The following is a 14,839-nucleotide window of genomic DNA, read 5'->3' as shown; positions in this document are numbered from 1 at the left end:
GAAATAATAATGTGACTGTCAGCAAAAAGAGATGAATTCTAATGAGTGGCACTCCATGGGGAGATATTCTTTTAGCCAGAGGGCCCTTTTTAATCTGAGCACTACTCCAGCACATCACAAGAAGATTCAGCAGTAGTTTTTCACCCTCTTCTGAACATAGCAGGCCTCATCCATGCCCCAGGTTATAAACAGGAATACAACAGAAGGTGCGATTCCCTGCAGCCACTTTGACCTCTAGTTATGGGAGTTCTTATGTCTAGGATTTCCACCTGTGGCTGCTGAACTCTGACTAGTAAAATTTTATTTAAATATATTTTACATATTTCAGTACAAGCAGTGGTGCATGGCAATGGACCAAGGGAAAATCCCTTCTGAAATAAAGGCCCTACTCACTGGAGAAGAGCAGAACAAATCTCAGCAGAACTCAAGCAGGCACATGAAAGCTGGGAAGACAGACACTAACAGCAATTCCTGTGAGTACAGTACATGGGAGAGTTTATCTTTAGAAGAGTGACTTAAAGTAGACTTTCTGTTGACCACTTTCCTTCCTGTGTCTTCAAATAAAATAAAATGTTTATGTCATTTGTAATACACTAATAAGCAAGTGCACTGGCATTAGATTCTAAATATTGAAATGCATTATACATGGGGTCTATAAAGAGCAACTGATAAATTCATGGAAAAATTTTAAAGTAGATCCAGTCAATAAGTGAGAGTGTACCAGTCTAGTTATTTTTTTGGCCGCACTGCACGGCTTGCGGGATCTTAGTTCCCCGACCAGGGATTGAACCTGCACCCTCGGCAGTGAAAGCGCGAAGTCCTAACCCCCGGACCGCCAGGGAATTCCCTAGTTACTGTTAATAACAACAATACCTTTTATTTTGATTTTGATTTACAAAGTACTTTCACTTATGTTTATCGTAATTATTTCCTCCAGTAATTGTATTAAGTATCATTGTACTTTTTATTTTATAGATGAAGAAATAGCACAGGTGCTGCTTGGTAAGGTGCCCAAGGTCACACAGCTATAATGGTAGAACCTGTCCTCACCTAGTTCAGGCTCTATCTAGTACAGTAGCCCATCACCTGTAAGGATTTTTTTTTAATTAAGGAGAAATTCACATAACATAAAATTAATCATTTTAAAGTCAGAATTCAGAGGCATTTAGTACATTCACAGTGTTGTAAAACTACCACCTCCGTCTGGTTAGAAAACATTTTATCACCCCAAAAGAAAACTCCAAATGCATTAGCAGGTTGCTCGCTATTACCCCCTCCCACCAGCCCCTGTTAACTATGAATCTGCATTCTGTCTCTATGGATTTACCTCCTCTGGATATTTCGTATAAATGGAATCACACAGTGTGTGACTTCTTGTGTCTGGCTTCTTTGACCTAGCATAATGTTTGCAAGGTTCATCCACCTTGTAGCATGTATCAGTACTTCATTCCATTTTATGATTGCATAATATTCCATTGTATATGTATACCACAATTTGTTATCCATTTATCCATTGATGGATATTTGTTTCTACCTTTCGCTGTTGCAAACAGTGCTACTATAAACATGCATGTACAAGTATGTATTTGAGTACCTGTTTTCAGTTGTTTTGGGTATATACCTAGAAGTGGAATTGCGGGTCATATGGTAATTCTATATTTAACTTTTATTTATTTTTAAAATTATTTATTTATTTATTTATTTTTATTTCGGCTGTGCCGGGTCTTAGTTGCCGGGTCTTAGTTGTGGCATGCTGACTTCCTTAGCTGCATCATGTATGTGGGATCTAGTTCCCTGACCAGGGATCAAACCCAGGCCCCCTGCATTGGGAGCACGGAGTCTTACCCACTCGACCACCAGGGAAGGCCCTATATTTAACTTTTAGAGGAACCACAAATTGTTTCCCACAGTGGCTGAAATATTTTACATTACCACCATAGTATATGAAGTTTCCCATTTCTCTGTGTCTTGCCAACACTTTTTATTTTCCATTTTTGAAAACTGTAGCCTTCCTAGTGAAGTGGCATCTGATTGTGGTTTTGATTTACATTTCCCTAATGACTAATGACATTGAGCAACTTTTCATGTGCTTGTTGGCCATTTGTATATGTCTTCTTTGAAAAATTGTCTCTTTATGTCCCTTCCCTGTGTTTTAATTGAGTTGTCTTTCATTATGTTGTTGAATTGTAAGAGTTGTTTATATATTCTGGATTCTAGAACTTTATCAGATATATGATTACACATATTTCTCCCATTCTGTAGATTTTTTCACTTTCTTGATAGTGTCCTTTGGTGTACAAAAGACTTTAATTTGGAGGAAGACCATTTTATCTATTTTTAATTTTGTTGTTCATGCTTTGGGTACCGTATCTAACAATCCATTGCCAAATCGAAGGTCATGAGGATTTGCCCTGTGTTGTCTCCTAAGAGTTCTATGGTTTTAGGCCTTATATTTAGATCATTGATCTATTGAGTTAATTTTTCAATATGGTGTGCGATAGAAGTCCAGCTTAATTCTTTTGCATGTGAATATACAGTTGTCTCAGCACCATTTGTTGGAGAGACTGTTAAGGTTTTAGAATGAAGATGCCATATGTTGATTCCTTCATCATTGTGATTGCTTTGGGAGCACTTGAAAGTAGTTATAAGGAAATTTACAAACTTTTTATCTTTTAAAAAATTTTTTATAAAACTGAAGGATTGGCTTTTTATAGCTTTTTTTAGATGAGGTAACATTTGCCTTAATCTAAATTCAATTAATGAAAAAAAGCCAAATCAGTTCAGTTTTCTTTCAGTCTGTATTTGAAAATAGCCTTCCCGTAGATACTAAATTAAAAAAAAAAAGCATGCATTTTGAAACAGGTTAACCAAACTTCATTGACTTTAAAAGCATTCTTGAGACTTCCCTGTGCCTGGTGGTGCAGTGGTTAAGAATCCAACTGCCAGTGCAGGGGACACGGGTTCGAGCCCTGGTCTGGGAAGATCCCACATGCTACGGAGCAACTAAGCCCATGCGTCACAACTACTGAGCCTGCGCTCTAGAGCCCACAAGCCACAACTACTGAGCCCCCATGCCACTACTGAAGCCTGCGCACCTGGAGCCCGTGCTCCGCAACAAGAGAAGCCACTGTGATGAGAAGCCTGCGTACTGCAAGGAAGAGTAGGCCCCGCTCACCGCAACTAGAGAAAGCCTGCGCTCAGCAACGAGGACCCAACGCAGCCCAAAATAAATAAATAAATTTATTTAAAAAAAAAAAAAAAAAAAAAAGCATTCTTACGTTGGTAACTTTATTTTTCAGGGTGAAGAGCATATAAAATGATGAGTCAGTGATTGAAGCCAATATTCTGATTCTTATGGAGGATGAATAGGCAAGATTGTACTTCTTGGCTCCATTTACTACCTACTGCTCAGTCATCTCTGTAAATTTGCAATTTCTACCAAAATGTGTGATCATAGATCTCAAAGGATTTTGCTTTAGTTTTCAACACTTAGAAAATTTACAGACATTCAGACCTGTTCTGGTTGGTATTGCCACCCATGGCATTTAACATGTTGCAATGCTTGAAAGCACAGTAGAGAGAATGAGTGAAGATTATATTTTTTGCACCTCAACTCCACATTGCTTTATTGGTTAATTTATATTCTTTCCATGTAATTCATGTAATTGTATGTGTATGTGTGTTTAGGTGTCACTTCCTTTCATGTTTTTGATTGCCCTACAAAGAGAAAACAAATGGGCTGATTACTGACTATAATTTCTCAGCCTTTATGGACCTAATCTTATTTCTTTATATTTACTTGAGTAATGTTTATTTTCTGCATGAACCATTTCTCCTGTGAGCCATTCCAGCATAAGCTGTGAATATGTATTAACAAATATATACATTTCTATTTTTATAATCCATAATGGTATGCCCGTTTTAAATAATGTACACATTAACAAAATCCATCAAGAAAGCCCTTAAGATAGCCCCTAAATAAAACTTTTGTTGCTGTCTTCTCAAACTGTATTTATACAGGTTTGCTAGGGCCTAATCTGTACTTGGAGAATAATTAGTCAAACTTTATTTTTAAATAAGAAGTAACCTGTTAGGCATTTCAGTAACATACATTGTCTTGACAACCCATACAGTGTGTTTCTATTGTATGTCTATATATGTATATGGGGAGGGCAGGAGTGAATGTTCACACACATTTCGTTGGGTAATCACCATATTTGGAGAATTTTTCTAAAGAAAATAGGATGAAATTAGCTGCTGAGATGGAGTTTCTGCCTCAAGAGATCTGGAACGAAATGAGGGACACATTGCTGGTGGATCTAATGGCGGTAGCCATAACCAGAACACTTAGTTTCTTCCCTGATTTGAGTTTCCTTACGAATGTATTCTGAGCCAGAGAGAAACACACTGTGGGTGTGCATCCGATGCAGCCCTGGCCGTGCCTCCACTCTGGAGTGAAGCACTGAAGCCAGAGTCGCCAGGGGGCCTGTCAGGAGGGGCAGGAGGCAGAGGAGTTCCCTCCAGTTCCCATCACAGCGACCTTTGCTTTCTTCCTGGCTACCAAATGGAGTGATGGTTGAGGAATCACACTCATAACATGATACACTCAGACCTGGGAATCTTTTGATGTCCCGACTGGGGCACTGTAACACTCTCTCTTCTCCTTCCCATCGTTAAATCAGGAGTTGTGTTCTCTGTTGCTGCTAAATTGTAATTGTTCTTTGCTCTAATGAAGCAAACATTTGGCTTCCAAACAATATGCGTTTTGTTACGAAGTAGTTTAATAGTCTAGCTTGTCTGTGAGGGGGAACATGAGATGGACCACGTGGTTTCAGGTGATGAGGTACCTCCCTCCTTCTCTGAGGCCATGCATTTGAATCAAGTGCTTCCCCTTAGCCTGAGTTCCCGAAGATCTCTTGTGCTTAGGTCGCAGACTCAGATCTCTAGTCTAGTACTGTGTGACAACTGATATACCACTAGCCCAGTCTGTTGGGCCTCTCTGTGTTTTGGAGGACTGGGGGTTTAAGAGTATTTAATGTCCTTTTAGGATCACAAATATAGATAGATTAAAGATTGTTAATATTCAGGCCTTCAGAATTTAAGTTTTTTAAATATAGTGTTCAGATTGTAATGGGTATGTTTTTGCCATCTGGTCTACTCAAATGTATATTTTTATTTTGCAAAACAGCCCAAGACTTACTCTACGTTGCTTTGTTCAGTACCTTTTGAATTCCCCAGAAGAGCTGTTTTCAAAACAAACATTCCAAATGAACGGGGCTCTTCAATGGAATGTCCCCGTTGTGCTTGAAGTGTTTCTCCTCTGGTTGTGATTTTCAATTAGAGGCTCAACTGAGCTACTCCGCTTCCCTCCAGCATCTTTACAAGAGCAGTGACTTTGTCCTCAGGTAGCCGATGTGTAATTTTGGGTGAAAGTAAATTACAGTTTATTTCAGTTTAATCCTAAACCTATCTATTTGGTCTTTTGGAGTAGATCAAACTGAGAGAAAAATTCCTTGGTCTTGAAAAGGAATATTCTGATTGCTTTGGGTATTGTGCTGGTTGCACGCTTTGGCCACGTGAAGCATGTTAATAAACGTCACTGATTAAAACCGCCGGAACATTTCTTGCCCCATTCCAGTTAAGGAGCAGCATGCTGAAATCCTAGCATCTCTCACTCACCTATAAGGACAACATACAGGCTGAGAGAGAACAGAAGCGGGTGGAAGAGTCAGTGAGCTCAGTCCCCCCTTCATCTGTTCTGCTGTTCTCCTTGCTCTCTGAGTAGACAGAGTAATATTTCCTTTTTCCTTTTCCCAAAGAAAGGAAGGTAAGGGGGAAGATAAATTTACGTATTTAGACCAGTCATATTCTGTTGTTAATTTAGCATAGATCCGTTGTATATTAGAGCAACTGAGTATAATATGGAATAAGTTTGACTAGATCAAATTTTAGGATATAGTTGAAGTTCTTAAATTTTTTTCTATTTTATCTAAAATCTTTCTAATATATCTGAATCACAATCTTTCACGCTGCAGCAAATTCATATCACTGTTTACCAGCTAACTGACAGTATTTATCAGCATCACCATTTAGCATTTTATTTTATCATCTTTGAATTGACAGGCTTGATTTGGGTTGTTCCAAAAAGTATAGGTTTAAACTGGACTTAGTTAAAATAAAGGCAAATAAAATTTAAAAACGTAAATGCGATGTTTCACAAGAAATCAGTTGCATATTATCAATTACATTTTTAGTTTTAAAAGAGAGGAAAATTACTACTAAACACATGGTATTTGGGGGCATTGAAGGAATTTTTCTTTCTCTGAAGAGCATTGTACAATTATATTTTTATGAAAAATAAAATATCTTCACCGGAGCCATTTTAAGTTGTCTGTTTCACAATACTGAAGTATGTCTGTATAGGCATAGTAAAAAGAGTATGAGATTTAGGCAGAACTGGTCTTGAATCCATTTTTTGCGTCACCTTGAATTATGTACTCTCTCGGCTTACTTCCTCATCTGTAAAAAAGTGGGAGGATAACTTTCCAGAGTAATTGGTAGGCTAAATAGAGTTATGAGAAACTGCTTCTTAAGCAGTAAAGAATTACATTAAATTTTAAATATTCATGTGTGCCTGGGTTGGACTATTAAGATTTAAATCACTAACGATAAATATATTTAATGGGCTGGAATCTAAATATGTAGTGTTGCAGGCCTCATGTTTTTGAAGTCTTTAGCTATATCATTATGTCTATCCCTGGAATGGTGCATCGTTGGGAGCTCTTCTTAGCAATAATAGCCTTCTATTAACTAGATTAATTTTAAGAACAGTTAATGTTCCACCTGGCAGTAATCCTATCATCTGTATAAAGCAGGTTTTCAGGCTGCTAGGTAACCTGGCTCACTTTTCCCTTATTCCATCCATTTTACTTAATTACTCAGTATCATGAGTCGAAGCGGGACTGCTGTGTGAGGTTGTGCTGAATGTGCATTGCACAAAGGCACCCAGTTGAGGAGGCCTAACATCGACCTCACGTTCCTTTCAGCAAGCCGCGTGAGGAGGAAAGGTGCCTGCCATTGCTCACCAGGGCACATGTGTGGTGCAGGTCTGCCCGGAGAGGAGACTTTCGTAATCTCTCTAACTGGAGGGTGCCTTTCATAAAACGTGCAAAACAACAGTGTGCTGCAGCTGGTGTATTGCTGGCCCCAGAGGAAAGCCAATCGTGCATCTGTCCCAACTCCATGCTGAGTGACATCAGATTGGTAGCTTTTAATCAGCAGTGATGGGAGTACTGACACCACAGAAATCAGTAAATGCTACAAATCAGGGATTTCCCTCCCCTGCCAGAGAGTTGGTTTCCAGCCGACCACTGTAAAGGCCTAGTGTAGGCCAGCATGGCCCTGACCTGAGCAGCCATATTTGAGGCCCCACGTATCTGACTGGAGGACACATGGAGCTGGAAGGACTCTTTGTAAGTCTCTAGGAAGTTTGGAGGCATCCATGTCAAATTCAGATTACTTCACAAGACAGATGGTGGTCGTGACTCAGAAACGGTTATGGGTTACAGAGAACTACCCGGGTGAACTCTAGAAATGACCGGGAGGCAGATCAGCTGAATTCTTAAAGCAAGCCTTGGGGTCAGAGTGGGTACAACTAACTTACCTATCGCTTTGTGACACAGTGCTCCCAACACTCCTGGGCTGGGGGTTGGGCTGCAGTTGCACAGTCAGCTTTGGCTTACAGGCCATTTTGACTCTGCAGTTAGATAAGTATTTGAGCAGGAAAAATCTCCTGAGATCCAACAGAACCCAATTCAATCCTTCCATGCCTCAGTGCCCCTTTCCTGAGAGGCAAACAGTGCCTGACAAGCACTTTACAGCCCCGAACCTGGTCAAGTCAGCAGGCTAGAAATGACGACTCCCGTGCCTCCACTAGGTAGCCTTGGATAACCCCGAACCGGCACGCCAAAAGCCCACACTGAGTTCTGGATTTTAACCACTTTAGTGGAGTGAACACCATGCTTGCCGATAGCACAGGAAAAGAAGGTATAGGGTTAATGACAAAAAGTAAATAATCCCCTCAAACCTCAGGCCCTTAAGGAAATGAATTCCAACAACCACCACGTGATCCTGGAAGCAGATGCTACCTCCACTGAACCTTCAGATGAGACCCTGACCCTAACCCTGTGATTGCAGCCTTGTGTATCAGAGGACACAGTTAAGCTGTATCCAGATTCCTGCTCACAGAAGTTATGAGATTAAAAAAATGTGGGTTATTTTAATCTGTCAAATTTTGGGGTAATATGCAATAATAGATAACTAATACAATTGTTCCATTTTTTTCCATGTGAAATATAGATTTCATATTCAACTTATAAAAATAAACTAGTTTAAAATATCTTCCAAATAATAACAAACAAAAAAATAACCATACTCCTTTTTGTCAGATCCCATATTCACCAAGCAACTTCCAGATTATACTTCCAGATTCCCAATTATTCCAAAATCAGTAAGAATGTGCCCTGAATAAGTCATCTAAGCATTCTGGTCATTGAAAAGGAATATACCCCCTTGAAAATCAATACACTGGCCTCTGGTTAATATACTTCAGTCTCCTGTGAGGGTGACTAGGGAGTGGAGAGTCAACCTTAGTCTGTGGGGTCAGTTCTGGGACAGGTGGAGCCAGGTTGGGATAATACTACTAAAATCACTAGCAGTTTCCTGAGGCCAGGTGATGAATGCCGCACCACCCAGCCTGCGTGCGTCCAGCCTGCAGGTGATCTTAGCTGCCAAAGGGCAAGGTCTCACTTTCACCTTCCACAAGGTGTGACAGCTCATATAAACCAAAAAACGGAAACAGGTGCTATTGGAGATCTCTACCTAGTCTATGAAATTACATTGAGTTTTAATATGTGGCCTGTTTTAGTTGAGGGTTTCTTTAAACCACAAAACCGATAAACATAGGCAGTGTTTTTCCCCTTTGTCCTCCAAACAGTATACTCACATATCCTTTCTTAAAGAAACAAAAAAGCCATAAACCATTTAGCTGTTTTAAATTTTTCTTCAAAATAAACTTAAAAGTTCCTTACAATATTTGTGTTTGTAAGTTTGAGTCTGGATTTTCATTGTGCTTCTTTGCCCTTTCACTCCAATTATCAAATAGCTTTAAAAAAACAAACAAAAAAAACTATCTTGACTTCAATTTCACTTAGATTTGTTTCTAGTTACAGTACAATTCACTTATGGTTCAACTGAAAATATATAATGGTTACATGTTTTTAGCTACAGAGTTGCCTACAATTAACTATGGCCAAGAGTGACTTAAGTCCCGTTTCACTGGGTTTTTTTATATTCGACTAGAACGGTTAAATTAACAGTTGAAACTGATTTCCCTCCATCAGTTCTTTCTATTGTACATGTGGAAATCGCAACACAAGAATGATGGTAAAGGCTACATTCTCAAGTGTTTTCATATCCTGAATTTAGACCATGCCTTCCTAATAGTTCAAAAAAATCCCCTTTGGAGTGAGTGAATAGAAGTAGCTCTGTCACCTACCTCCCATGCAAGTTCCTGTTCCCAGTTGTTCCTTCCCCCTGAGTCTGCAAAATATTAGCGGAACTAAAAAAGAAAGAAAAGAAAAGAAAAAGCTAAAGAAGGAAAACAATGCCACAATTTGAGAATGGTATTAAAAACCTGTTTCTACTAGTTAGCACATAGCAATAGGTGCTATAGCAATAGCAATAGCAATAGCACATAGCTGAATAACTTGAAAATGGAAAAATCCATTGGGTTAGCAACAACTAAATTTAAATAACAACAATAGAAAACTTTTTTTGAGGGCTTCCCGTGTGTTTGGTAATGCACTGAATGAATGATTTACATGGGTCTGGGCTCATTTTATTACAATCCTATAAGGTGGTATGATAGTCTTACATGTCAGCTACGGTAGAATACCAAGTTATTTAATCAACACTAACCTAGGTGTTGCAGAGAAGGTATTTTGTAGATGTGCTCAACAGCTACAACCAACTGACTTTAAGAAGATTATCCTTGATAATATGGTTATCTAATCGGTTAAAGGCCTTAAGGCCAAAAGGCCAAAAAAAAATGAGGTTTCCCTAAGAAGAAATTCTGCCTCAAGACTGTAGCATCAAATCCTGCCTGCTGGCCTGCCCTAGATTTCAAACTGAAGACTACAGCAACTACTTGAGTTTCCAGCCTGCCACCCACCCTACAAACTTCAAGCTGGCTGACCCCCTTAATTGCAAGAACCAGTTTCTTAAAATACTGTCATCTATCCATCTATCTATCTGTCATCTATGTCCTATTGGTTCTGCTCTTCCTGGAGAACCCTAATATAGGTAGGCATGTTATTTTCCCCATTTTAAAAATAGAGAAGCTGGGGTTTGAGAATTTGCTGGTTAAATAGGTGGTAAGCAGAACCTGAGCTTCAACACAGAAGTTGATTCCAGAGCCCTTGAAAACAACCATCATACTTGTGATTAAGGAAAACTTTGCTGGCTGGAGGTGTCACTGGAGTCTTGTGCCCAATTTTTACTAATTTTTAAAGGGTCATTCAAGTATATATAGTCCATCTACCTGGAGAATCAGCCCAGAATTTTAATGAATCTGGACTGATGAATAGAGTACAAATCCATTCTTCTCAGACACTGTGCTCCCTACCCTCTCCACCATAAAACTCTTCACAACTCTGTTGCTGCCCAGGTATCCATGCCATGGTCCGTGTAGCACATTCAGGGTCCTACTAGCAGAATATAGTCTCCTAAACCAGAGCACTCTTTGGAAGGTACTGCAGGGAAGCAGAATAGAGAGGATTCACTCAGAATTCCCTTATAGTTTTCATTTCCCATATCTAGCTGTTGTGGGCAAACAGCTGAAACTGCTATATTGACTGTCTGCCACTGAAAACCAGATGATGTTCTCAAGCTTCTAGACCTGCATCATAACCCTGAAACCAGACACACACACCCAGCATTTCTGGGGCATTCAGAATTCCCTTATAGTTTTCATTTCCCATATCTAGCTGTTGTGGGCAAACAGCTGAAACTGCTATATTGACTGTCTGCCACTGAAAACCAGATGATGTTTTCTCAAGCTTCCAGAGCTGCATCATAACCCTGAAACGAGATACACACACCCAGCATTTCTGGGGGTCATTTTCCTGAAGAATTAAAACCACACATTCTTCAAATTATAGGTGAATCCTAATTGTATAACTCAATTAGGGTTGATGAGAGTTTTTAAAAAGCAATACTTTTAAAGAGGCTTCTTCTAGTAAGTCAAACAGAAAAAGACAAATATCATATGATATCATTCACATGTGGAATCTAAAAAAATGGTAGAAATGAACTCATTTACAAAACAGAAACAGACTCACAGACATAGAAAACAAATTTATGCTTACCAAAGGGGAAATGTGGGGAGGGATAAATTAGGAGTTTGGGATTAGCAGATGCAAACTACTATATACAAAATAGATGAACAACAAGGTCCTACTGTATAGCACAGGGAACTCTACTCAATATTCTGTAATAACCTATATGGGAAAAGAATCTGAAAAAGGGTATTTGTATATGTATAACTGAATCACTCTGCTGTACAGCAGAAACTAACAACATTGTAAATCAACTATACTCCAATATAAAATTAAAAATTAAAAAAAAACAGAAACAGATTCACAGACATAGAAAACAAACTCATGGTTACCAAAGGGGAAAGGAGGGGGAGGGATAAATTAGGACTTTGGAATTAACAGATACACACTACTATATATAAAATAAATAAACAACGACCTGTATAGCACAGGGAACTATATTCAATATCTTGTAATAACCTATCTGATAATAGAAAAGAATCTAAAAAAGAATATATACTTTTACCTTCAGGTGTCCAGTTTACACCTTAAACTAACACAACATTATAAATCAACTATACTTCAATTAAAAAATAATAATAAGGAGGCTTCTCCTAAGAAGACAGAGCTTTTGAACAGAAGTGTTCAGTTGAGCAAACAATTCAGAATGGCCCAGATTGTAGGTAGGGGCTCAAAAAATTAAAGAGGGTCTGAGGGAAATGAGACGGGTCAAAAATAAATTTAACCTAAAATAAATTTAACTGCCTACCAGCCAGGAACACAGGAACATTTACTTTTAGGGGAAGTCTAGATTACACTGCTATGGAATCCATAAATTCTGAGAGTCAAATAACAAAAGGAGAAAAGAGACAGGCCCTGGTAAGTGTGGGTGGCACAACTGCGTGTTTGGTGAGATGATGGGGTTTTTCGAAAATGCTACCATTCGTAAAATGGGTTTAAAATAATATTTTGACTAGTGATTTCATGTCTGTAAAGGGTATTAATTATTTTGGGATTTCCTCCTATGTTTAGATGCTTTGTGTTTTGAACACACTGATTAGTTAATCTGCAGCTGCTGCTCTGGGTGCTCAGCAATTTTCACTGTCTTGTTGCTATGCAACGAGGACTTTCCCCCAAATCGCCAGTGTGCCAGGCCCTGTGAAGAGCTGGTGGGGTCTGCCTATTGGCCACAGTGCCACCAAGCGGTCGTTCTGCAAAACAGTGGCACCAAGCTGGTTCGTTTCCATGGCTGTCTAATCACGGCCCCCTAAGGTCGTCTCTGCTCCAGATGAATTAGCAGGTTCACTAAGCAATGGGGAATTGTTTATTCTTTTCATATTCTTCCCAACACAGTGAGGATTTTTTCACTCCAGTGAAGGCATCATGCCAGCAGCACGGCAAATTTAAAGAATGTTGGACTTGTTGGCCGAAGGCATTTTTGTTTACCCCTACTTTGACCTCTCTTGGACATAATTTGCTCTTCTAAACAGTGAGGGGCTTGGGTTAGGTCTCTCAACGTCCCATTCCTTCTACTCTAAAAGTCTACTTCTTTGCTTCTGTTACGTGTGGTTTTTATAAGGAGCATAACCTTGAAGCCGATCCTGGTCCAGCAGCTCCAACAGATCTTGCTTCTGTTGCTTCAAAGCAAGTTTGGCAGGTGGCAGCAAGGCTGGAGGGTGAAGGGAAGCACTGCGCCCACCAGGAGAGGCAAGAGTGCCAACCTTATCTGGCAAATGATTCTGCTCCCCACACGCTTGGTGGAGGTCCCCCTGGATGAAATTGCCCTTGCTGAGAACTCTGGCCCAGGGCATTCATTGGTCCCAGGCACCCTGGGGAAACCTGTGACAGAAGGTCCACAGGGAAGTGTACCTGAGCAGGATGTGCTGATGGACTCTGGGCAGCAGGCTGGTGGCACTGATGATTTCACTGAAGATTAGCAGGAGAAATTCGAATTCCACCTCAAAGGATGCGACCCTGCCCTTCCTCTGATGGTCTGTGGGCACCTGGAGACAGGGAGGGGAATTGCTCTCCTCAGAACCCTGCTCCCCGTTAGCTTTCCTGAACTCCTGTTTGGAGGCTACATGAATCCACATTTGTGATGCACCTCGTCATGTGCCTGGTAAGGAGACCGGAGTCGTTTTCTTATTCCCCCCAATAGCCTGCCTCCCTGTGCTTGGCAGGTAAACGTGAGGTATGGTGAATGTTGCTCCTGTACTGCTGGGACTTATGCAAATCTTCATCAATCTGTGCGTTACATCCAGTTTCTTCCAAATTCAGGATCAAGTGAGAAAACAGGAATCCTAAATATTAAACTAAACTAAAAAAAAAAAAATACAATGAATTATCCACATGCTGAGAAAATGTAGCTGAATTATCATAGGTCAGAAGACTTTAGAGCTCTCTCCATTGTGATTTCATTAACACTCTTAATTTGTCATTTTTGGGGGGGATTTAAAAAATAAACTAATCTCGATAACAAGTTTGTAAGACGTTGTCTCACTGAATTTCCACCCACTGGGGTAAACTCACAGAACATTAAAGACAGAATGGAGCTTTGTAATCATCTAGTCTTTTTTGGTTTAAACTGAGACCTAAAATACATATATAAATAAAATTAAAGTAAATGAAATTTTACTTGTTACAATCTGACTTTAAAAATAAATTGAAATAAAAAGTACTGCAGGGTCTCTTCTATTTTTTAACAACTCTGAACCACAAAATACAAGGGCCATGTGACATAAACATCTGGCTCATTTTGTCTGGTCAGTCATTGGCTGATAGGATAAGGAAGAATATGTGGAGGAGAAAGAAAAGGAAGAAAATACAAGACACTTTTTATCTTTTGACTTTGATTAAAGAAAGTACCTCCACTTAAATGCATCAGCTCTGTAGATGTTTTGTGGATGGAATACTTTGTTGTTCTCATTCTTTGCCCCAAATACCAAGCCTAATCTTGTCTTGTTTCCCTGTGTCTGTGAGGTGGGATGTACAGCTTCTTTCCCATTTCATACATTTAGCACCACCAGCCCAGGAACCTTGCCACAGCCAAGGAAAAGGTGAGGGCCAGCTCACTGAATTTCTAGACTCTCCTGTTAAGAATGCCACGTTCTCCCAGACCTCAAGATTTCCACGCAGGCAGCAGCCATTAAGCCCACAGAGGTCTGGATGAGTTTGGCTACTCATGTATTCCCTAGAGAGAAACCTGTCATGTCAAGGAAAGAGCAACAGACTTGCAGTTAGGGGACCTGAGTGTGAAAAACAGCTCGGTCACACTCCAACTTGGGCAAGTCACGTAGACATGATAATATGAACATCACAGAATACTTGAGAGGATAAAGTGAGATAATACAGGTAAAATCACTGAACAACTATTATTATTTGCAATTCTTGTTAACTAGGGTGTGAAAATGCACACCAGTCTTGTCTGTAAACCCGTTATTGTTTGAATAAGTACATCTTTAAAA

The 14,839-nt window shown here is 39.7% G+C and overlaps 1 protein-coding gene across 1 annotated transcript in view; it reads left to right on the top strand.

The window, feature by feature from the left end:
* Positions 1-14,839, top strand: part of CREBL2 (cAMP responsive element binding protein like 2) — a gene marked incomplete at both ends in the record, with an annotated part of 53,909 nt that overhangs the window by 19,354 nt on the left and 19,716 nt on the right. The window contains 1 exon segment of the mRNA XM_079714980.1: positions 329-473. Within this exon segment, the coding sequence (XP_079571106.1) occupies positions 329-473 (145 nt within the window).

The sequence above is a fragment of the Hyperoodon ampullatus genome, assembly GCF_949752795.1.
Source record: "Hyperoodon ampullatus genome assembly, chromosome: 11".
Taxonomy (NCBI): Eukaryota; Metazoa; Chordata; class Mammalia; order Artiodactyla; family Ziphiidae; genus Hyperoodon; species Hyperoodon ampullatus.
This window is presented reverse-complemented; position numbering and strand designations above follow the sequence as displayed.